This window comes from Gekko japonicus, unplaced genomic scaffold (assembly GCF_001447785.1).
Source record: "Gekko japonicus isolate JY-2015 unplaced genomic scaffold, Gekko_japonicus_V1.1 scaffold59, whole genome shotgun sequence".
In the NCBI taxonomy this organism is placed as follows: Eukaryota; Metazoa; Chordata; class Lepidosauria; order Squamata; family Gekkonidae; genus Gekko; species Gekko japonicus.
In genome coordinates this window covers 2173909-2195828 of record NW_015169174.1, presented here as the reverse complement: position 1 = coordinate 2195828, position 21920 = coordinate 2173909, and the positions used below count along the sequence as shown (strand labels likewise).

Here is a 21920-nt window from a genome sequence, read left to right as displayed (position 1 = left end):
AAGGCTGTATTACTGTATTTTTGTTGTGTTTTTATTACAATGTTATCTCTGTCTGATAAATCATGTAATTATTGACCGGTGGGGGAAAATGTTATTGAATACTTAGGTTGCTGCACCTATTAAAAAGTGGTCTTTGGCTCGGAGACAGGGATGCTCCGGACAAATTGCCAAAGAAATTGCTTTCCATTTAAAGTCCATAGAGTTTCTGAAAGGATCCACTGATTTAGATAGAAAGCTAGGAGACTCAGGGGCATTTAAAGGGTGCTCCTTTCTAACCATTAGGACCACCACATTGCCATTTTTTGCACTTCATGCCATGTTGGGTTTGTCGCTCAGGAGCTGCAGCCAATCCTAGCTCTCCGAGTATGCTTGTGTCATACATATTTTCAAGTGCCTATTTGTTATATGTATACTTTCATTTTAGATACACATCCAAAAAACTGATGTGTAAAGAGATCCCTATGAAGCTTGTGGGTCAAATGTAGGCAGATCTATTAATAATTTATATGAAATTATGGAATCCAGATGCTGATTAAAATGTGTCCCCAAAGAATCTGTTTCTGCTAGTTTTTTTTAAAAAAACACAACAGTTTCTAGTTCTTATTATTGCTGAGAAAAGGTTCAAAGTATATTAACAGTTTACTCAAGAATCGAGTTAAAGTGAATCATTCTGTGCTGCATAAGCTTTCTTTTCTTATATGTGTTTGTTATACTCTGTCCCCCTTTGTTTTGTTCCTCCATCTCTGCAAAATATTCTGAAATGAGCAAAAACTGAACAAAACAAATCCCTTAGTGTAACCATGCACTATATAAATATTCACCAATTGCACAAATTGTGTCATTTTGAATAGTGGTACAGATACTGGTTTGGGGGGGGGGGTTGTCGGGGTATGGATGCAGCTTTACACCTCTCAGTTACTCTTATTGTATTCTTGCTCCTGACATGATTTCAGCTAGCTGTAGGTTTGCAGATATTTTTTCCATTAGTGTGCTTGTTGCTATAGGCTGCTTAATGCTTATCTCAAACAGCTTTTGCAAGGTTAAAGGAATGCACCTTGGTAACAAGTTTGTGTCATTTTAAATATATACCTTCCAGTAAATAAGGAGGAGCCTAGCAATCAATCCCTTTTAGTGTGTTATATGTTTCACCTGACAACTAAACCCTCTATTGATTAGCCATTACTTTGTTAGATAATCCTGTGTCATTGAAGCCACTGTAAAAATTAAACTCCTTAAAATGTTTTACCCTAGCAGCGGTGTGAAAATTGAAAACTTGTTCAGAATTACAGCCAGCTTTCACCAAAAGGGTAGTTTTCAACAAACTGGTTTATGCTTGCATTCTTTATATGGAGTATAAAACAGTATTAAAGCACGCCAATGCAAAGCTATCTGCCTGTGGCACAGAATCTGGCTGCCATTTCGAGTAGCGTTTCCCATGGCCTACAAATGGCCTCTCTTGGGCCATCTGGGGATGGGATGCATACCTAGTTCATACTTGAACTAGAACCAGAAGTACTTAATGTTCCAGAAATGAAGTTTAGACTTCTGATTGTCTTGCGGAAGCTGTGCGGCTGACTTTTATGAGCACCACAAAGAGGGCGTGGGAAGGTATCACTGTGTCAGTTTAGACTACTAAACTATTTCAATTTGGGCTGCAGTGTTTAGTTGATTGATTTTAAAATCTTTATATGAGTTTAAAAGGTGACCCTGATTGATTTGGTGACAGATTTAAATAATAAATAAAAGAAAAAAGTGATAGCTGACCTCCTTGGGGGAGTTGTTTCCCCTCATTCTATGACAGTCTTATAAAATGGTACATGTTGCAACATATGCAGTCTTAATGTAACAACAAGAATCCTTTTGTCTTCAGAAGCATTCAGACATAGATTTAGGGTGCGGTCACACGGTCCTCTTGATCGGGGTTGGCCGCTGTTCCCTCTCATTTAAATTTTCCATCCACATGTGCCAATCCGCCTCCCGTGCCGAAGCAGGCTCACTCCCGCAAAGGTTCCAGGTTTTCCTGCCCCCAGGAAAAGCAAGTATTTTCCTGGCACTTGCGCGTTGAATGCGCGATTTCATCCATCTGGACAGCCATCTTTCGCAATAATTGCGATTAGGGCCGTCTGACCGCTCTTTGTACGATTTTATTTAAACCCGGCTTTGATCACTTGAGCAAACAGGCGCTCATCCTGCTTGGAGAAAAGTCCTGTCCGCCCCAAGAGTGAAGTGTCACGATTGTGCTGGCGGGCTAGGCAGGGTACGCAAAGTCCAAAATACAGTCTAGGGTCAGGGCACCAGATGAGACAGAGCAGAGTCCAGAATGCCAAGTCAAAACACAGTCTAGGATTACCGGAGATTGCAAGCAGAGTTCAGAAGCCATTCATCAAAGTCAGGGTACACAGTCCGAAGTCGGGGAGCCAGGGAAACAACGTCATGCAAGCCAAAGTCAGGAGACAGGAAGTCCGAGATAAAACCAGGACACAGGATCCAGGGTGCAGCGTTTCATCTATGCGATTAGTTGCCAGCACGAGTTGGGAATCTGAGAGATTCGCCTAAAAAGCCCGTTTTGCTTGTTAGCCAATTACCAGCCGCTAACAGGCTCCTGGCCCCGGTCAGTACTCTGGCCTTAGAGGACACCGACTTCGCATGTGCGCCTCCTTATGCCGGGTTGCCATGTCCCGCCGCCTTTGATCACGCAAACAAGCCACCAGTGGGGGACCAGTGGGGGGGGGGGGAATCAGGAGGTTGGCCCTGCCAGTGCGGCTCCAGGTGTAAACTCTCCTGGGAGCTGGTGCTCATCCTCCGCAAGACTTGGGTCTGGTGCTTCAAGGGGTGCAGGGAGCTCATCCTCGGACGTTGAGGGCGCAGAATCCCCGGGATCAGGGTCTGTGAGGTTGGGCTGCACTGCGGGCATGACATGAAGCTGTGGCAGGAAGCAGGAGGCGGAAGTTGCTGGGGGGGGGAGATGGGGGAAGTGCTGGGCCAGCTTTCAGGCTTGCAGGCAAGTGAGCGCAGACAAGGAGGATGGTGGAGACAGCGGGGCTGAGCCTGCCCCGTGGCCGGCAGGATCACCTGGAGGGACTCGGTGCGGTGGAGGCTCTGCCACAGCCCCGACAAGGCGAGCTGAGCGCAGCAGCCCTCTCGGCTGGTTGGGCAGCAAGAGGCGGCTTGCTGGAGGCAGGCAGGGGAAGGATTTTCCTTATGAGCTGACAGGCGAGCGGATGGTGGAAGAGAGGGGCCGGTTGCATCTAATCAGCCCAACCTAAAGAAAAATGTTCCCGATTAAATTAAAGCGGGAACAAAGCGCAATTACCTTGTTGGTGTGACCACAGCCTTAATCAGTTAATTGATTGCAAGTCAAATTATTGATCAAGTTAGATTTCTTTAATTGGTTGACAGCTCTACTTTCACTAATTTCACTGTATCCATAATTGACAAGAAATTTGGTGCAGAAATTGGTTTTATGTGAAAACTAGTTTCTAGTGCTTTCTAAGAATTGCAAGTAATAATCAACTACAATACCAAACATGTTGTGTATTGCCATTATTTCTGTTAACACAATGGCACTTTAGACACTGGGGCACAGTACTTTTGCCGTTGGGGTGCCATGTCCCCACTGTGTTCAGGTGTCAAGAACAGAGGTAGTAAAACACACTTCTTTGCACCGGGAATCTCTGTTATAATTTAATTGGATTTACTCATATATCCCATCCTCAAATTCTTCCAGTTTTGTTTTTACATTTGGGCTTTCCTGTCTCTCTGCTGGCACCATTCCACCTTCTTCTTCCTACTATAGATCTCCAGTCTATCATGGTGCTTCAAGTATGAAGCTCTTGATTAAAGAATACAAATCATTTCAAAAGGGATTGGGGGTAAGAGAGAAGCACATCATACACAACATCTGTATGGCTATGTAATGCAAACTACTGATGGACGGCTGCCCAGACACGGTCCCAGGAGATCTGGACGAGGCGTTACAGGCTGTGGCTGGATGGTTGTGACAGAGCTGACTGAAGTTAAATCCATCCAAGATGGAAGTCCTGTACCTGAGTCACAGGGGATTGGGACAGGAAATCAGGCTCCCAGCCTTCAAGGGGCTCCATTGATCCTGACGTTGAGGTTGAAGAGTCTGGGGGCAATGTTCCCTCTAAGGTATGCAGTCTTGTGAGCAGAAATTTTACCCTGTGAGCCAAAAATGATACTAGCTTTAAAACTGTGAGCAGGCCGACATTTTTTTTAAAAAAAAAATATTTCAGTGTACAAACAGACAAAGCATACAAACATAACATATTAACTCTTCTTACAATACTGCAGTCACACTAAACATTAAAAGAAACACACACACCAAAAACATGAAATCATTACACTCACCTTGCTGAAATTTTGGCTGGAAGTTTCCAAAATGGTCTTGATCCACCAGGGTCTTTATGTCCCTTCAGTGCTGAATTTGAAACACTTTCTAGGCTTCTCCTATAGACATCCACAGAAATCTCAAAGAGGGGTAGAACTACCCCTATACATGGAGGTTCTATTTAGCTGCTGTGCTCTGCTCCGAGAGGTCCCCTCCCCCACGACTTAACCAACATCCTCCAGTCTGGAGATGTCGCCAGGAACTGAGCACTTAGAGAAGGAATGTAACATTTGGAGCTAGAGGAAAAGAGAAGCGGACAAGGCACCAAGACACAACAGGGCACAGAACTGGGCATACTGCTGGTATACAGCCTTCATAACTACTAGAATAAACTCATTTGATTCCTTTTGGCTTTTAAGTTTGCTTTCACACTAGCTGTTTAGTCTGGAATTGCCACTTTCTGCACACACTGGTTAACAGAAAATCCAGATGACATCTAGGGATGCCAGCCTCCAGATGGGACCTGGGAACCCCCTGAAATTACAGCTCATCTCCAAAGTGCAGAGATCAGTTCCCCGGGAGAAAATTGATGCTTTACAGGGTAGACTCTATGGCATTGTACTCCACTGAGGTCCCTAAGTTTCCTTCTTTTTTTTCAGTTTCTAGTGTTTTTTAAGAATTATTTTTGTTCTCCCCAGATTGGGAGTTAACATTCATAAATCAAGTGTGTGCATGTGTGTGCTTAAGTACAGCATTTCATTCTGAAGTGTGTTTAGGATTGTTATTAATGCTGTTATAATTAAGATATGAAAAATTTAAAAAATCATGAGAATTCAATTTAATTGCATGCCAAAAAAGCAGCACTTCCACTCATCTCTGAACAAGCTAATTGATCATGGATTTGGGACTGCCAGGAGCAAAAAGAAAATTGCAGAAAGCAGCAAAGCTTTTTAAAGAACAGTGGCCCATCATTTGTTTTAGATGACCAGCAAATAGAACATAGAACACAAGTTCTTCCCTGAATCTTACACCTAGGACTAGTATTCAGAGGTTTTAGCCCACACCTGGAAAGAAGGTGGCCTCCGTGGCTGTTTCCCTCCCTGACGTACTGCAAATGTTTCCCTCCCTGACATACCTTGAGGCGCTCAGTGGAGGTGTGGTGAAGAGTCCCTCCTTGGACTCTCCTCCCTCTGGCGAAGTTGCTGAGAGAAGCAACTCAGGAATGGGGAAGGAAGCCCATGCAATGCGGGGAGGACCTCCCCGGCAGCACCCCCCCCCGCTAATGTATGAAAAAGTCAGTCTCATGGATTGCCTCTAAAACATCTCCTCCCCCTCCTCGTTTTTTGGTTATCACCCAGCCTGCAGAAGAATTCTGCGGAAGTCAAAGGCTCATGTGCTAGTTTCGGGGGGAAGGCGAGGTTTGGTTGTAAAGCAGCTCTGTGTGTGTGCATGTGCGTGCGTGTTCACTGGGAACTGTAAATCGCAGGGGCTGATCCACATCGAGCCCGCAGTTAAACAGAACTACTGGGCTCTGCAGCTCCTGCACATTTACTCTCAAGTAAGTCCCTCTGGACGATGTTTGTCATCTGTGCAGAGGAGCTGAAATGCATTGGCTTACCCCCTTGCTTTTTTGACTCAACCATTGATGCTTCAGGCGTCCCAGAGAAGTAATTCCATGCTGCATGGCTAAGCCGCATGCCTGACACCCCCGAGATTTCATTTTTTACTTCTATCATGGAAGTCTCCCTGGGTTCGGTGCAATGCTCTCTCCGAGAGCCGGGAAAGGGGGGTTCCTCTGCAACCTACCTTCCTTCTTCATCTTCCTCCACCCCCCCTCCAGGAGCCGGCTTGCTCGGGCTCCCTGCAGCCATGGGAAACCCGAGCAACGGAAGGCGGTTTAAACCACCACCCCCTCCCCTCCAGAAGCCGGCTTGCTCAAGCTCCCTGCAGCCGCGGGAAACCCAAGCAAGCCAAGGGAAGGGAAGGTGGTTTAAACCACCACCCCTTTCCTCCAGGAGCTGGCTTGCTCAAGCTCCCTGCAGCCGCGGGAAACCCGAGCAAGCCAAGGGAAGGGAAGGCGGTTTAAACCACCCTCCCTTCCCTCCAGGAGCCGGCTTGCTCGAGCTCCCTGCAGCTGCGGAAACCCGAGCAAGCCAAGGGGAGGGAAGGTGGTTTAAACTGCCTCTCCTTCCCTCCAGCAGCCGGCTTGCTCGGGCTCTCTGCAGCTGCGGGGATCCTGAGCAAGCCAAGGGGAGGGAAGGTGGTTTAAACCACCCCCCCTCCCCTCCAGGAGCCGGCTTGCTCGAGCTCCCTGCAGCTGCGGAAACCCGAGCAAGCCAAGGGAAGGGAAGGCGGTTTAAACCACCCCCCTCCTATCCAGGAGCCGGCTTGCTTGAGCTCCCTGCAGCTGCGGGAAACCCGAGGAAGCCAAGGGAACTCCCCTCCCCCCAATCAATCCCCACCACCCTAACTTACCCTGACTCGTGCTGGTGGTGGCGGCGGCGAGCATGTGCTGGTTCCCGCTTCCCAGCTCTACTGAAGGCTTCTGGAGGTGGGGCCTGGAAGGCAGACCAATTTAAAAGAGAACCTCCAGCTCCAGCTCCTGCGCTGTGAAAAAAAATGCTGCGCTGGGCCCCTGAAATTGCTGTGCTGGCGCAGCCCAGCGCAGCTTAGCGGGAACCTAGTCTGGGGGCGCTCCTGGATTCCTCCCTTTCTATGGAGGCCCAAGTCACTGCCACTGCCAGGTCTGCCTTTTTCCATCTGAGGCTGATCAGGCAGTTGGCTCCATATCTCCCCCCCCCCCCCAGACCTGGCTACAGTGATCCATACAATGGTCACTTCCAGACAGGATTATTGTAACTCTCCCTATGTGGATCTGCCCTTGACTCTGCTCCGGAGGTTGCAGCTAGTGCAGAACGCGGCAGCTAGGTTTGCTAAGTCCTATCTTCACCCCCAGCGGGGGACTTTGGGGGGCGTGCTTGGAGGGGGCAGGGCATCCCTAATGTGATGACAATGTGATGTTCCCCCCACCCACCCATCCGATCTTCCAGCGGCTCTGACTCCCTGTGCAGAGAGCTGGCGTTCCCCCCCAAACACGCACCCACTTAAAGGGGCCCCTTTAAGTGCAGACATCTGGCCTCATCCCCCCGTGCACCCGATCTCCACAGAGAGTTCGGGTGCATAGGAAACTCCGGCTCCCTGCATTTAAAGGGGCCCTTTTAAGTGCAGAGAGCTGGCATTCCCCCCCCCCCCGCTCGCGCAACCGACAGAGATCAGGTGCGCGGGAAACACCGGCTTCCTGCACTTAAAGGAGCTGACCCCTGCCAAACCAGGGGAGTTGGCAGCCCTAGCGGCAGCATGGGTGTTGACGGCGACACCTGTATGGGCTCACATCCACTCAGTGCTGCACGAACTGCGCTGGCTGCCTAAGTGGTTTTAACTGTATATTATATTTTGTATATTATATTTTTATTATTGGGACATGCCCTAAGCCTGCTTGCGGGGAGGACGGGATATAAATCCAAATAAATAAATAAATAAATAAACTATTTTCAGTTTTGTTTGTTTTTAGCAGTGGTACATGATGTGTGCAAACAGTGTTTCTTTATCCACAGCCACTCTTTTCTCTCTTTCCAGACCTACAACAGCTGTGCCAGACTGTGCTTAAACCAAGAAGCAGTATGCTTAGGGAGCACTGCTATGAAGACTGAAAATTGTGTGGCCAAAGTGAGTAAAGCTACAACTTAACCTCTTTGCACTGTGTTCTGTCTTGCACATAGAGGTATTGTTATGGACAAATTCGAGTAGCCACTGAGCTCTCAGTACAAGCCTTACTTCTGTGACCTGGAGTTTTTCTGTTATTCCCATGGCTTCCTACGTTTTCTGAAGGTGCCTCTCCTGTGTTTAGTTTCCAAAGTGCATCTTGAAGTTCTGGGGGTAATATGTTGAAAAGCTTAGAAACAAAGCAGCAAGTTAAAAAACCCAATTTTGATTTTCAAATATCACATCTTGTAGGCCCATTGAATATGTCTGCAAAATGTGGCCTAGTAATGACCATGTTAATGTGCAAAATATTTCAGTGGCCTTCCAGCTTCTGTTATGTTTTTCAAACACTCCCATGCCTGAACCAGTTGTGCAAACACTACAATGGATATTTAGGCTGTTGAGCCAGCAGCCTACTTCCTATCCTAAGGCAAAGCTGTTGAACTTTAGCCCCGTGCTTTCTGGGCAGTGACTTGTGCTAAGCTGTTAACATGCCTCTGTGATACTCTCATGCCCCCTCTGCTGGTCAGTGTCTGGAGTGTGTATTGGGGAAGGATCTCGGTGCAGTATTGAGGCTTCGCCAACTTGCGGGGGGGGGGGGAATGCTGAAGAAGCTTCTGATTTGAAAACAGCACTTCCCAAGGGATAGAAAATCGGGTATGTTCCCTTTTAGATAGCCGCATCAAAAGAGGCATTCTCGGGGAAATGGGCATCCTGTCTTGACTTTCCCTGCAGCTAAATATAACTCTATAAAACAGGAACCGTGTCTGAGGGATTGTGAATGACTGGAAAACATTCCAGCCACGGTGCCGGGTGTATAAAAGGGACATGTTTAACCTTGCTTAAGCTTCATGTTTCCATTGGAAGGAAGTTCAGGATAGCCCTGCAGGACAGATCAGTGCATGCAGCCATCTGTTAGCAAAACCAGCTGGCACTTTTGCTGCTTCCCACCCCAACAAAATGGCTGGTAGGAAAACTACCTCACTTGTCACAGTTTTCCTGAAATCATCATTTTCCATAGAGTGCACAATAAATCTATATAGGCATCATTTCTATGCCATCTTTATGCACTGTGGGTAGACAAAAATACTATGGGAATTTCTCCCTAACTTAAAATGCCCATTGCACAGAATGAGTGTGTATACTAATACTCCATTTATGACTAGTGTCAGGGTATGATCAGCCTGGGCAAAATGGGCTTCTGCAGGAAGCCTGCTAACCCCAAATTGTTGTCATGTGGCAAAATCCAGACTAAGATATCTATAGTGTTGCAACAAAAGGTCAAGCTTAAGTGAAGCTGTACCCTTGTATTTGGTGAATGTCTGTTCCTTTAAGGGTGCTGCACAGGTTGAGTCCTGAGGATTCATTGCAGCTTCCAGGCTGCAGCTCGGTGTGACTTACTGGCATGTAAAGCAGAAGTGATGGGCCAACTGCAGTAGAACTGGGGGAAGAGTCAGTCTCCATTTCATTGTGTTGTAGGGATCCAGTGGAACAGCAAAGACAGATGTGTCAAACTCATTTGTTATGAGGGCTGGATCTGACATAAAGGTCATTTTGTTGGGCTGGGACATGTGCTGAGTGGTCCATGGGAGAGGGAGGCCTGGCCACTGAGTTGCATGCTGGGTGGCAGGATTAGGCCTCCAGTGTGTGGAAGAAACTGCCACATGGGCCAAAGCACAACTGCCGCTTGGGGGGCATGAATATGGTGGTGGAGATGGCTGCCAGCAGGCCCCAACAGAGGATTGTCTGCACCTCCCACGTGCAAATGCTGATCCATGTGGCCATCTGGGACAGCATCCCTGGAGCTGCAGGTCGAGTGGAGAGGTATGAATGTGGCTGCAGTGGCTCCCAACTTACCAGTGAGTCTGTCTCTGAAGTAAATGGGTTCAGTTTGACTGCTGCAGGTGAGGTCATCCTACTGTGCTGAAGCCACAGAGTGTCTCCCCCCCACCCTGTTACCCCAAGACAGCTTTATTAAATAAATACCTTGCCTTTGCATTGATTGGGGAATTAGCCACAAAGGCAGAACTAGCAAGAGGCTGGGGTATAGCATGGATCTGCTATCAGTTTTTATGATGATAGTTCCTGTTAGACCCTTAGTTTAAGGCAATAACCAGTCTAAATTGTAACAGAAATGGATTTTATTTAACTAATAATAATAATCTAGATATTTACATTCAGATCAGAGGCTGCAAGCATACAAGAAGATATGGAAAGTGGTTAGCAGACAAGATAGAGTGGGTTGGGGAATGTCAGGGTAATACTATACCTATCCTGAAGAGATGAAGGAATCCAGGGTAAGATGAGTGGAGATGTGTGGACCGACCAGTGAGACCACAGAGGACCTGAGTTGTGCTCAGGGCTGTTAGCTTTGTGAGTGCCCAGCTAAAGTCACACTGGGCATGTGCAAGACTGGGTATATTTATACCCCCAAATGTATCCTGAAGGTATGTTAAAGTGTGGTAGCTAGTTTCACAATGGATTGATGGGATTCCCATTGTGGATTAATAGGGCAATCTGTCGTTTCCCTGGTACCGGACAGAGGAGAAAATCCTTTCCTTAATGTTTCACAGGATGACGCTGAATGGACTACCATTCTACAGCAATGTTTACCTTGATGGGTGTGGCATAGGTGATAGAAATACAGATATCTTAGACACATATATGGAGACAGGTTTGAGAGGATTATTCCAAAGGTATCTCCTGACATATAGGTGAAACAGGAGATGGGGAATGAAAGCATGCAACATACTTCATTCATGACAATAGCACAGACCAGAGGCTCTTTGTCCCTGTTTGCCTGTACATTTGACAAACAAAAGACTAGCCATTTCGTCAGTAGAAGATGCCTGAGGCAAGGACAGAGATTTGCCCATTCTTAGTCCTTTTGGACTGAGCTGACAGGAGAGAAGAGTGGAGGGATTGTTTGCATGGAGGATGTTTGGCAGTGCAGCCAGCCTGGAGAATCTTCTCTTGGCCTGAATTTTCCCAGCCAAGATGTGGTTCTCCTAGCCTCCCAGCAAAAGCCACTGTTTAAGCCAAGCCTGGCTTTATGGGGACACTGCTTGTGGAGGTTCAGAGGTTGTTTTTGGGGTGCTTCTTTCTTGGGAAAAACCACCCCAGGTACTGGGTCTGTGCTGCTGGTTACACCCCGATCAGCCTCCTGTTCCCTCCCTTGCACCAGTTGCTTGTGGGCTGCATAAGAGCCCTGGATGTGCTGGTTCTAGGCCCCAGGCCTTATTTTTGACACCCTTGAACTAAGATGTTTGGACCTTTAACTTTGGTCAGAGGGAAGCCTCTGGGTGTCTTTGAGAAACATGGATCCAGACTATGGCAGATGGGGGAGGCCTTTGAATGTGGTCTAATGTTTAAAGGCCACCGTCTAGTTCAAGTGGTACTCCATGTGCCGTTCTGTCTGAGCATCACAAATCTGATTTCTTGCTGTTTTGTTTCTATACAAATGGGGAGAATCTCTTAATTGCCCCCTTCTTTGGAAACCCATTGGAGTTCTTGGTTTGCATTTTTCACCCTGAATTCATGAAATGGTTTGGCAGAACTTTCCCAGTATGTAGCCGCTCCAGAGATAAGCTGTTGTTCTATTCAGAGCTCATTGGTTTGACCAGAACTTTCACGTGGCTGGCAGGAAAACATGAAGGAGATGCACTGACTAAAAGTACTTTGTAGCACCTTTAATTAAAGGTGTGCCCTCAAAATGGTTGCCCACAAAAAATAGAACTCTCTTAATTTCCCCTGGGATCTTGACAAACATCAATGAGAAGAAAGCCAGAGACAAAAATTAGGTAATGAATCCTGGTCTCAGATAAAAGACATGTTCCTTCCAAGCCCTGCTCCTCCAGGGTGTTTATTCTTGGGCACGTTTTGCATATTTATAGGCTGGTGGGGGTTTCTGTGTGTGTGCGCGCATGCAGTACTTTATATAGGAAGCACATATTTCCCTAGATGGTGAATATAGCCCAACTGTGTCAGTGATTCAAAAGCTTTCTACTTTGATATAAGAATTTACTTTCTCTGTCATGCACTTTGAAAGTAAATCACTTTGCACAATTACCACCAGGATAGCAGCCATGAATATATACATAGAAAGATAATTCACAGGTGAAATTCTGGGTGTAGATTAAGCCTTCAAGATCTTGTGGCCCACACTGTTGTGTAAAGGGAACTCTTCTAGCAAGCATCTCCATGCCTATAAATGGGCAATAAATGGGCAATTTTCTCAGTGGAGAGTGGTAAGCAGTGGGGTACCGCAGGGATCAGTACTTGGTCCACTGCTTTTTAACTTGTTCATTAATGATTTGGAGTTGGGAGTAAGCAGTGAAGTGGCTAAATTTGTGGATGATACGAAGTTGTTCAGGGTGGTGAAAACCAGTGAGGATTGTGAGGCACTCCAAAGGGATCTGTCAAGGATGGTAAAGTGGGCATCAACATGGCAAATGGGGTTCAATGTGGCCAAGTGCAAGGTGATGCACATTGGTGCCAAAAATCCTAAATATAAATACACATTGATGGGGTCTGAACTGGCAGAGACTGATCAAGAGAGAGATCTTGGAGTTGTAGTAGATAACTCACTGAAAATGTCGAGACAGTGTGTGACTGCAATAAAGAAGGCCAATGCTATGCTGGGGATTATTAGGAAGGGTATTGAAAACAAATCAGCCAATATCATAATGCCCCTATATAAATCAATGGTGCAACCTCATTTGGAATACTGTGTGCAGTTCTGGTCACCACACCTTAAAAAGGATATTATAGCTTTGGGGAAAGTGCAGAAAAGGGCAACTCGAATGATAAAAGGGTTGGAACACTTTCTCTATGAGGAAAGGTTAAAGTGCTTAGGGCTCTTTAGCTTGGAGAAACGACGACTGAGGGGTGACATGATCGAGGTTTATAAGATTATGCATGGGATAGAGCAGGTAGAGAAAGAGGTACTTTTCTCCCTTTCTCACAATACAAGAACTTGTGGGCACTCAATGAAATTGCTGAGCGGTCGGGTTAGAACAGATAAAAGGAAGTACTTCTTCACCCAAAGAGTGATTAACACATGGAATTCACTGCCACAGGAAGTGGTGGCGGCTACAAGCATGGACAGTTTCAAAAGGGAATTAGATAAGCGTATGGAGCAGAGGTCCATCAGTGGCTATTAGCCACAAGGTATAGATAGGAGCTCTGGGGCAAGTGATGCTCTGTCTTCTTGGTGCTTGGGGGTTCAACAGAGGGAAGGAGGGCTTCTAATGTCCTGGCCCCACTGGTGGACCTCCTGATGGCACCTGGTATTTTTGGCCACTGTGTGACAGAGTGTTGGACTGGATGGGCCTTTGACCTGATCCAACATTGGCGTCTCTTATGTTCTTATGCCTTTCGCAAAAATGGAAATGCAAAACTCACCCAATGAAATACATTTTCAGAAACAATGTAGTTTTGTGCCACTCATTGCGGCAGGAAGATTTTACTGAGACTCAGAGAAGAACAGAATAGTTATGTAGCTGGTAAAAATCTGTGAATTCTGGTGAAAGAAATAAAAAGCCTCAAAGGGAGTCTGGTCTCTAACAATTAACTTGCATTAGCCAGAAGTCTTTCAGCTTCTCAAAAGCACTGAAGTTTTGGCCACTGACCGTTGCAGGGTTCTGCATTCAAGTAGAACAAGGATCTGAGCCAGTATGATGTTTCTTCTTATTCTAGGACAATTGAGAAATGTTAATGAATTTTACAGTACTGCACCTTGAGACTTATCTGTCTTTTACAGCCGGCTCCGTTGGCTGTGAAGGCTGTCCACTTTCACTATCAGTTCAAATTAATTAGTAAAAAGTTTGGTCTGGCTCTCGAAGAATGCTCCATCTGGTCCCAGTGCTCTTGTTGTAGCTATTCTAGGTGGGTGGCCCCTCAAAGTAGTCATGAAACGTCTTAGATAAAGTGTTTACCAGCAACTTGTGCTACATCTCAAGGAGAGCCAAAATGCTGATTTTAATGAAGCATATTAAAATTTAGCTGACTAAGCAAGCCCCTGTTCCATTCTTTTGCAAGCTAGTTTCTCCAAGCTAGGCATTGATGATTATGGTGACTTAACTGGCCAGGAGGATGGTGTGTAGCTAATGCACTGCCTTTTGAACTGTGAGGTCTCCCATGTCAGGGCAGCTCAGAACTCCTGGAAGGAGGTGCAAAGATCCAGGAGAGGTAGCATCCTGAGTCAAGTAGAAGCTGTCTTCCCCAGCCAAGGCTGAGAGACCTCCAGTATTTGATTTGTGCAGTAGCAGCCCTCCCCACTTCCCATCATCACAACCTAATTTGGAAGGAGCTGCCTTTTCGTACCAGTGATGTTTCCTTGAATGTGGTTGAAGGGCACGGGTCAAAGTTGTTTTGTTCTGTTCCCCTTTTTAAAGCCTTAGTTGGTCCAAAGTACACTTCATAGGCTTCATATTCTGTTTTATTTATTTACTTCATGTATAGTCTGCCCTTATGCCCAATGGGGACCTGAAGTGGCTTACTTCGTTCTCCTCCCCTCCCCTCCCCTCCCCTCCAATTTATCCTCTTGACAACCCTGTGAAGTAAGTTAGGCTGAGATTGTGTGACTGGTTCAAGGTCACCCAGCAAACCTCTGTGGAAGTGGGGATTTGATCCTGGGTCTCCCAGATCTCAGCCCAACACTGTAACTACTACACCACATTCCCCATACTGGATGCAGGAATCTCTTCATGCTTTACTGTGGACAGGTGACTGAACCTGAGAATATGGAGGGAAGCATTTAGAAAGGAGGCCCCAGCCTGAACAGTTTAAGGTACACTGTTAGGCCTGTAGTGCCCACGGGGCCCACAGGGCCTGCCCCCCCCCATGGTTTTTATGGGGCTCCCTCCAATCCTTGGCTCCCCCTCCCCCCTCCGTGCCGCCTGCTGCTCCCTCAAAAAAAAAAGTGCCTGCCGAGCCAAGGTTTCTGGCTGACTCTCGCGCTCCCTCCTCCTCCCGCGGCGGCGCTGCTGGCGGCTCCTCGCTGGGTCGGAGCGGGCGTGAGGAGCGGAGCTGGCGGTGCAGGGGAGACTAAGGGGGCTGGATGGTGGGCGAGGGCGACACACACAGAGGCTGGGAGGGAGGGGAGGAGGGCAGGGGCTCGGGGGGTGGCAGATGTGAGGCGGCTCTGCAGGGCTCGGTCACTGGGCCATGAGGGTGTCACGCTCTGAGCCGCGGGGAGGGGGGGCTCCCTAGGCACCCTGCAGACAATACAGCCGGGTCCCTCCTGCCCAGAACCTGCCCTGGTGGCCAGTCGCCAAGAGAGGTGGAGAGAGAGTGAGCGAGAGCGCCCCAGCGCGCCTGCAAGACTTGAGGGCTCGTCCGCGGTGCCAGGGCTGTCCCTGCTGTTGGTGGCGGCGCTCTCCTCCCCCCTCAGTTGCAGCCGGGGCTGCCTTAGGAGTCCCAGCAATCAAAGTTAATTTAATTAACTTTGATTGGCTGGTGGGCCCCCCCCTGCCCCCTCCCCAAAAACTCCTTAGCTATGGGGCTGTACACTGTGCTCAAACTTTGAACCTTCAGAACCTTGGCTTAAGGTCGTTGGGTGTAAATTCTCTTTCATGGCTGTCTCTATCTCCAGAGTCACCTTGGCAAGCTTTCCGTGCACATAAGGATAGTTAATGTCTTAGATCAAAATATGTAGCTGTGTTAGTCTGTCTGTAGCTGTAGAAAAGAGCAAGAGTCCAGTAGCACCACATATCTTTAAGTGCTACTGGACTCTTGCTCTTTTCTACAGTTAATGTCTTGTGATCTTTCTGCATTCAGTGACATTATTGTCCTTCAGTCTGAATCAGCTAGGGTCTGTAGTTTGCCCAAGTTCATGTTACCTTTGTAGCAATGGGTGAAGAAATAGCTATGCCTGCCATGCAGGAATGGTTGCATTTCTTTCATGGTGGTGATGCACTCTTCTCAGAATTGGTGTTAGATTCCAGTCTGTTACCCATCCCCTTCTCCTGAATAGGCAATAAATATTTTTGTGGGAAACTGCATGTCTGTTAAATGGAAGTAAAAGGCATTAAATAATGAAGAAGTGATGTGAGGTTTAGTTAATATTCATAGTGTTCTGCCTACATAAAGCATAATTAAAATGCTCAGTGTTAGGCTTTTTTTACAGTGGCTACAATGTGAGTTTGAGTGGCCGATGCCCTAGTTTGGAACATTTTACATTTTTCGGCTCTGTTCTGTTACCCCTGCCCCTTCCACCCACTTGTCAGAGTTATTTGCAGAGGGATTGAAGGAAGAATGTGCAAGTCCTCCCCCCTTCCTTCCCCCTTCCTACATTCTCCAGATTTTGATAGAAGACTTGTTTTATTTATTTCCAAAATTATATCCGCAGGAAACAAGCCGTTTAAATTCAGATTATGCTGAATCAAAATGGTACTGGTATGAGAAGCAACGTGCTGTTTTATGAGCATGGAGTCCCTTTTCTCATAACTGATTGATAGTAAATATTTTCCTGAAGAGTTATTGCCAGCCATGAACAGTGCAACTGTTTCACTGTGTTTTTTTTTTCCTGTGGTACTTGCTGTACCAGCCATTGTCTGTAATTAAGATCTACAATTCACAATGCAGACGTTTGCACTTCCTCTGGGTCTGAGCTATTTATAAGATATTTCAGCTGTTCAGAGTTTCTTTTGAGTGTTAAACTACATGTTAACAGGCATCTTTAGTCTCCCAGATGCACACATTGTATATCATTCTCCTTTATTTTTACCCCCTTCCATCTTGGAAGCTGCTTTACATGTTGGATTCATCATGAATTAAATAAGCTCATAAGGTTTTTTTTCCTTACTATCTCTGGAAACCCCACAAACTATTAATCAAATCCTGTGCCCTCCAATAGTCAGCTTTCATCCAAGGACCTCTTAAATGCTCTATCAGTATAAAGCTACTCATGACATTAGCTGATGTGTGTACTGAAAAAACAGATGGGAAAGCAAAAGGATGGGCATGCTGAAGCTCTCCGGACTGGGAATGGAAACCAGGTCTTAGGGATTCAGTGTGTTTGTTTGTTTTTCTCACTACCCCTTCAGGAACATAAGTAGGGCCCTCCTGCATCTAGTCTAGTATTCTGTTTCTCATAGTGGCTAAGCAGTTGCCATAAGGGACAACAAACAGGGCATGTGGGCATCTGTTTCTCTACGTCTCGATCATTTCACACATTACATATTTTTCCTGCATGGGTGTAGGCATAAAATATAATAGTCTTCTCTGTGAAAATTTAACAACCGTCTGCTGCACATACATACGTTTTGTAACCAATACAATGGAAATATTTTTATGCAGTCTAGTGTCATTCTAGTTTGGTGTAGTGGTTAGGAGTGGGAACTCTAATCTGGGAGAACCGGGTCTGATTCCCCACTCCTCCACATGCAGCTGCTGGGTGACCTTGGCCAAGCCACAGTTCTCTCAGAGCTGTTCTCTCAAGAGCAGCTCTCAATGAGCTCTCTCATCCCCACCTACCTCACAGGGTGTCTGTTGTGGGGAGAGGAAGGGAAGGATAATGTAAGCCACTCTGAGGGTGCGTTCAGACGCACCATTTGATCTGGTGTCGTGCCAGTTCAGAAACGGATTTTATATGCACAATCACACAGTCAACATCTGCCTCCCGTCCCCAGCTGTCGCTTTCCAGCTCAAATCCCCTTTAAACCAGAGTATTTTGTTACCAGGTCCCCAAGTGGTGTTTTCCTGATTCTCCATTTCCAGCTGCATTTCCCCCCTATGTGATTGCTCCTCCGGTCTCACGCCACTTCCAATTTAAAGCCCCTCCCTGCTTGAAAGCTGCCCAAGGCTTCCACTTTTCACCCACCATTTTGAGTTGGCGGTGTGCGCATAGGCGAAGCTCCGCCACCCTTTATTAAAAACAATGTTTAAACGGTGCCTAGTTTTAGCGTTTAGACGAGTTTGGGATCTCACTGAGGCCATTTTCGGGGTAAACATTTAAAGGGAAGTGTTCCTTTAAAATTTAAAGGGAAGTGTTATAGCAGTCGGGTTGAAGTGGAAATTGCTGTTCTGCGCGCGTGCACAAATTTTAGTTCTACAGATGGCTGCCTGTGCGCATGCCCAAACTGAGAGAGAGAGAGAAACAACACCGACGCATGCTCCCGTCTGTGGACGGTGGGGAGCGATGTGGCTGTGCAGCGATCTGGAGCAAGGAGGTGAGTGTGATCGCGATTCTCCAGGTTAAAAAAACCCACATCAGGGCCAGAGCAATTTAAACCGCTCCCAGCACGCCGTCTGACCACACCCTGAGACTCCGAGTGTAGGGCAGGGTATCAATCCAGTCTTCCTGGCTATTATGTTGAAGACTCCCCCCCCCCTTTTTTTTTTTAGCCTTGTTCATTCAGTATAATAGATTAAATCCTATGCATTTAAGTTTTGGGGTTCTACCATGTTGATGTTAAATGGAAGACCTGCTTGAGCCTCTAGTATAGTTCTGTGAAAACTAGGACCCTCTTGAGTACTGTTGGCAATCACTCTGCATGTTTGCTGTTGACTGTGCTGGCTGTTGGTCCATTCGTTGCATATTTCATTGGTGACATACACTGGTTTTGTGGGCAGAACATTGACCTTGAAGAGTTGGATTTAATTCAGAACTCAACTCTGGAATAATTACAGACAAACTGTTAGCTTTTTGGTGTTTTCCCATTTGTGAGTGGGAAGAATAAAAATAATATGCTTTACTGGGTGATTTTTTTAGCTTTGTTTATTTAGTATAATAGATTAAATCCTATGCAGTTAACTTTTGGGGTTCTGCTATGTTGATATTAAATGGAAGACCTGCTTGAGCCTCTAGTATAGGGTTAGGGTTAAGGTGATTGTGGAAATGCACGTTACTAGGGTTCTAAATTATTTTGATAAAATTTTCTAGGCTGAAATTTTAGACATGCCCGTAATTCAGTTGAGGCAAATGTTTCTTGCTTGAGTAAAGGTGATGATCTTGGGCCCCACCTTCACTTGCAATGCTTTGGAATACCAACAACAGTAAAAAAAACTGTGACTGAATGGTGCCTGTGCTTCATGCTTCAGCTTATCTTAAGGCTGTGCATCATAGGCTTCCTACCTGGCCTGGTTTGGGAAAGGAAACAGTAAAGCTGACTAGACTTTTCAAGGCCTACACTACTTTTAGGCATGCCATTCCTGACTGTAGCACATTCAAGCTAAAACATTGGAGTGACCTTTTTGGACAGCAGCCCAGAACGTTGCAGGAGCATCACCTGACCCAGTTATCTGACTGTAGAATGTTGAAAGTGAAAGCTTCTTCTGACTTTAGTAGTTAAGAATGATGCAGCTTAGAAATCTTTCTGAGTTGAGCATGGAGGGGCTCTGGTGCCTTTGTCCCTAGGAGGGGTAATAATGAAAGCCAAGCTCCTCATCAGGCATGCATTGCAGCATTGCCCACTGATGCATGCTGGATCACCCCCCCCCCCAGGAATCACATGACCGCTCCAAAAGTCAAACGATCAATTCGCCTCGTTTTGGCTCTGTAGTTAATGCACAAACAGTGCGATCTGCAGGGCTGTAATTGCATTGTTAGGGCCAAGGAACAAGCCTGTGCCTTTTCAGCAGACAGCTGGCAGGGAGAGAGGCATGTTGTTAGGAAAGAGAGAGGCAAGGCAAATAAAATTACTGCTAACGCTCAGAGATCGGCAGGAGTCCTACTTGCCTAATCTTACCGGTGGGAGCAAGCGGCTGTTGTAATCCAATTATAGCAGCATAAGCAATTTGTTAGACACTCCGCATAATGTAACAATTTCCCAATAAACTCTGACTTGTAATAACGTCGGCAAGAGCCCACATAAATCTGCCCGAATGGTGGGGGCTGGAGCATTCGGCTGGGGGCTTGTAATTTGTGCCATCAGCACGTTTCTCAGACTGTGGCATGGTGCAATGTTTTCCATGCACGAATTCTGAGGAGTAAAAACTGGCAAGGCCTTGCCAAACAAGAGTCCATTGGAAGGGGAGGGGCCAAACAGTGCACAGAGCAGCACAGTTCTGGTTTACTCAGAAGGGTTGAAAAACTGCCCTGGAAAATGGAGTCTTAAAAAAAATGAGCTAAAGACAATAAAGAAAAACCAGTGATAAGGTTCTTTTCTTGTTTCTTAGAATTCATGAATAACTGTTGATGACGCAGGTTTGCTGTGTTCTAGTAAGGACATTAAAATAGTAGAGTCTCTGTCCCAACCAAGTAATAATTGACTGAAAGATGTAGATTTTTTTCCTGGAATCCTCTGTCTTTTCTTTGTTGCTTGTAGCTAGTATAGAGTTGGGTTTGAATTTCCCGCATTGGATTCAACTTGTTTGGCTCAGTAATGTTCATTCCCCACTGTTCCACCCAGGCCTCTACAATGAGCTAATTGAATTTAGATATTTGCGTAGAATCTGTTTTCCATGCCTTGTCTGTCACAGTGAGAACAAGACTGTTTCGGGGATTGATGTGCTTGGCATATAAGAATTCCTATTTTGCTGCTGTATTTCAATAATTTGACCATGGGTCTAGGGGGAGTCATGGTGCAGAACACTGGTTTGTCAGGCCATGGCATCACAGCAGTTTGCTGCAGAACAACTTTAGTTTTCTATAACCTCTGAAGATGTCTGTTTCCACAAATTATTGAGGCATCAGGTAGCACCCTGCACTGTGCAGTCTCTGCAGAAGTTGAACTTGCTCTCTTATTGATCAAGCAAAGCTTATACAGTCTTTGACCTTCAGAGAATCTGCAGACTCCTAGGCACTCCAAGCAAAATGCCTGACCTTGGGAGCACCTCTGGGGAATACAGAAGATTATTAATGCTTCCTAGGTCCTCTGTTGTGCTGGGATACTGCTTAATGTGATATTTTGTGTAGCAGGGGTATAGGGTTTTTTGGGGGGAGGGAGATGGTATTGCATTACAATTTTCAAAGGAGTAGTTGAGTGACATCAGGAAAGTCACATTACCTTGCCTCCAGATTGTCTTTCTTAGTGCTTAAGCGGAAACATTGTCATTGTTCCTAATCTGCTGTACACATCAAGATGCCAATTAACTGTGTCATGCTAAGCAAGCTTTATGTTGCTCATGGAATTAGTCTAATAAATATTGCCTTTCCACTGAAGCATCTTCGGTTCTGTGTTTGCAAAGAAAAAAGGCAGTCTTTTCTGGAGCTACACATCAATAAGCTGCAGTGTCCTAATAAAGCCACTCAGTGTCTAGGTTTAACTAATGACTGATTTTCATGGCTTTGACAGTGAGCTGTGTGCATTATTTTCTCCTGATATTGTAAAAGTAATGAGAGCAAATTAGAACAATCAGTTTACACAGATAGCTCCTGATTGGAGGCGATGGGCAATATGGCAGCAGGTAATCCATCTTCAGACTCCTGTCACATTAACTTCAACCGCGTGGAAAAGATCAGGAGGAGCAAACGGGGATCCTGTCCAATCGGAATGCTGAAATTAATGAGAAGAGCATTGTTCTGTGATCAACCTTTTAATTAGCAAGACGGGAGACAGAGGGAGTGATGACGCCGGCAGCACAGCTGCGCAGTGACAGGCATGCCTCCTGCAAAGGGGAAGCAAAAAGCACGAGTTTTAAATTACCCTGCTCTGTGCTCTTTGCCCACCAGCAGCGTAACTTCATTTTGAACCCTTTTCTTAGAGCTCTGCAAACAATGCTTGCATTCACTGCGATACTGCAAGCAAGGTCCTGCCTTATACGCATATTGGTATCAGCTCCTGGCGTAGGTCATTTAGGGAAAGGGTGCTTTAATTTAAAGCTTTGCTATGTTTCAGATCTGAACTGAACCCTTTTGGTTCAG

General features: G+C 46.2%; 1 protein-coding gene across 6 annotated transcripts in view; it reads left to right on the top strand.

Annotated features, from left to right (window-relative positions):
* The window catches only part of BTRC (beta-transducin repeat containing E3 ubiquitin protein ligase), a 203068-nt gene that overhangs the window by 114547 nt on the left and 66601 nt on the right, over nt 1-21920 (top strand). For all 6 annotated transcript variants that reach the window (XM_015415946.1, XM_015415944.1, XM_015415945.1 and 3 more), the window contains one exon: nt 7988-8077. In XM_015415946.1, the coding sequence (XP_015271432.1) occupies nt 7988-8077 (90 nt within the window). The remainder of the gene's footprint in view (nt 1-7987; nt 8078-21920) is intronic.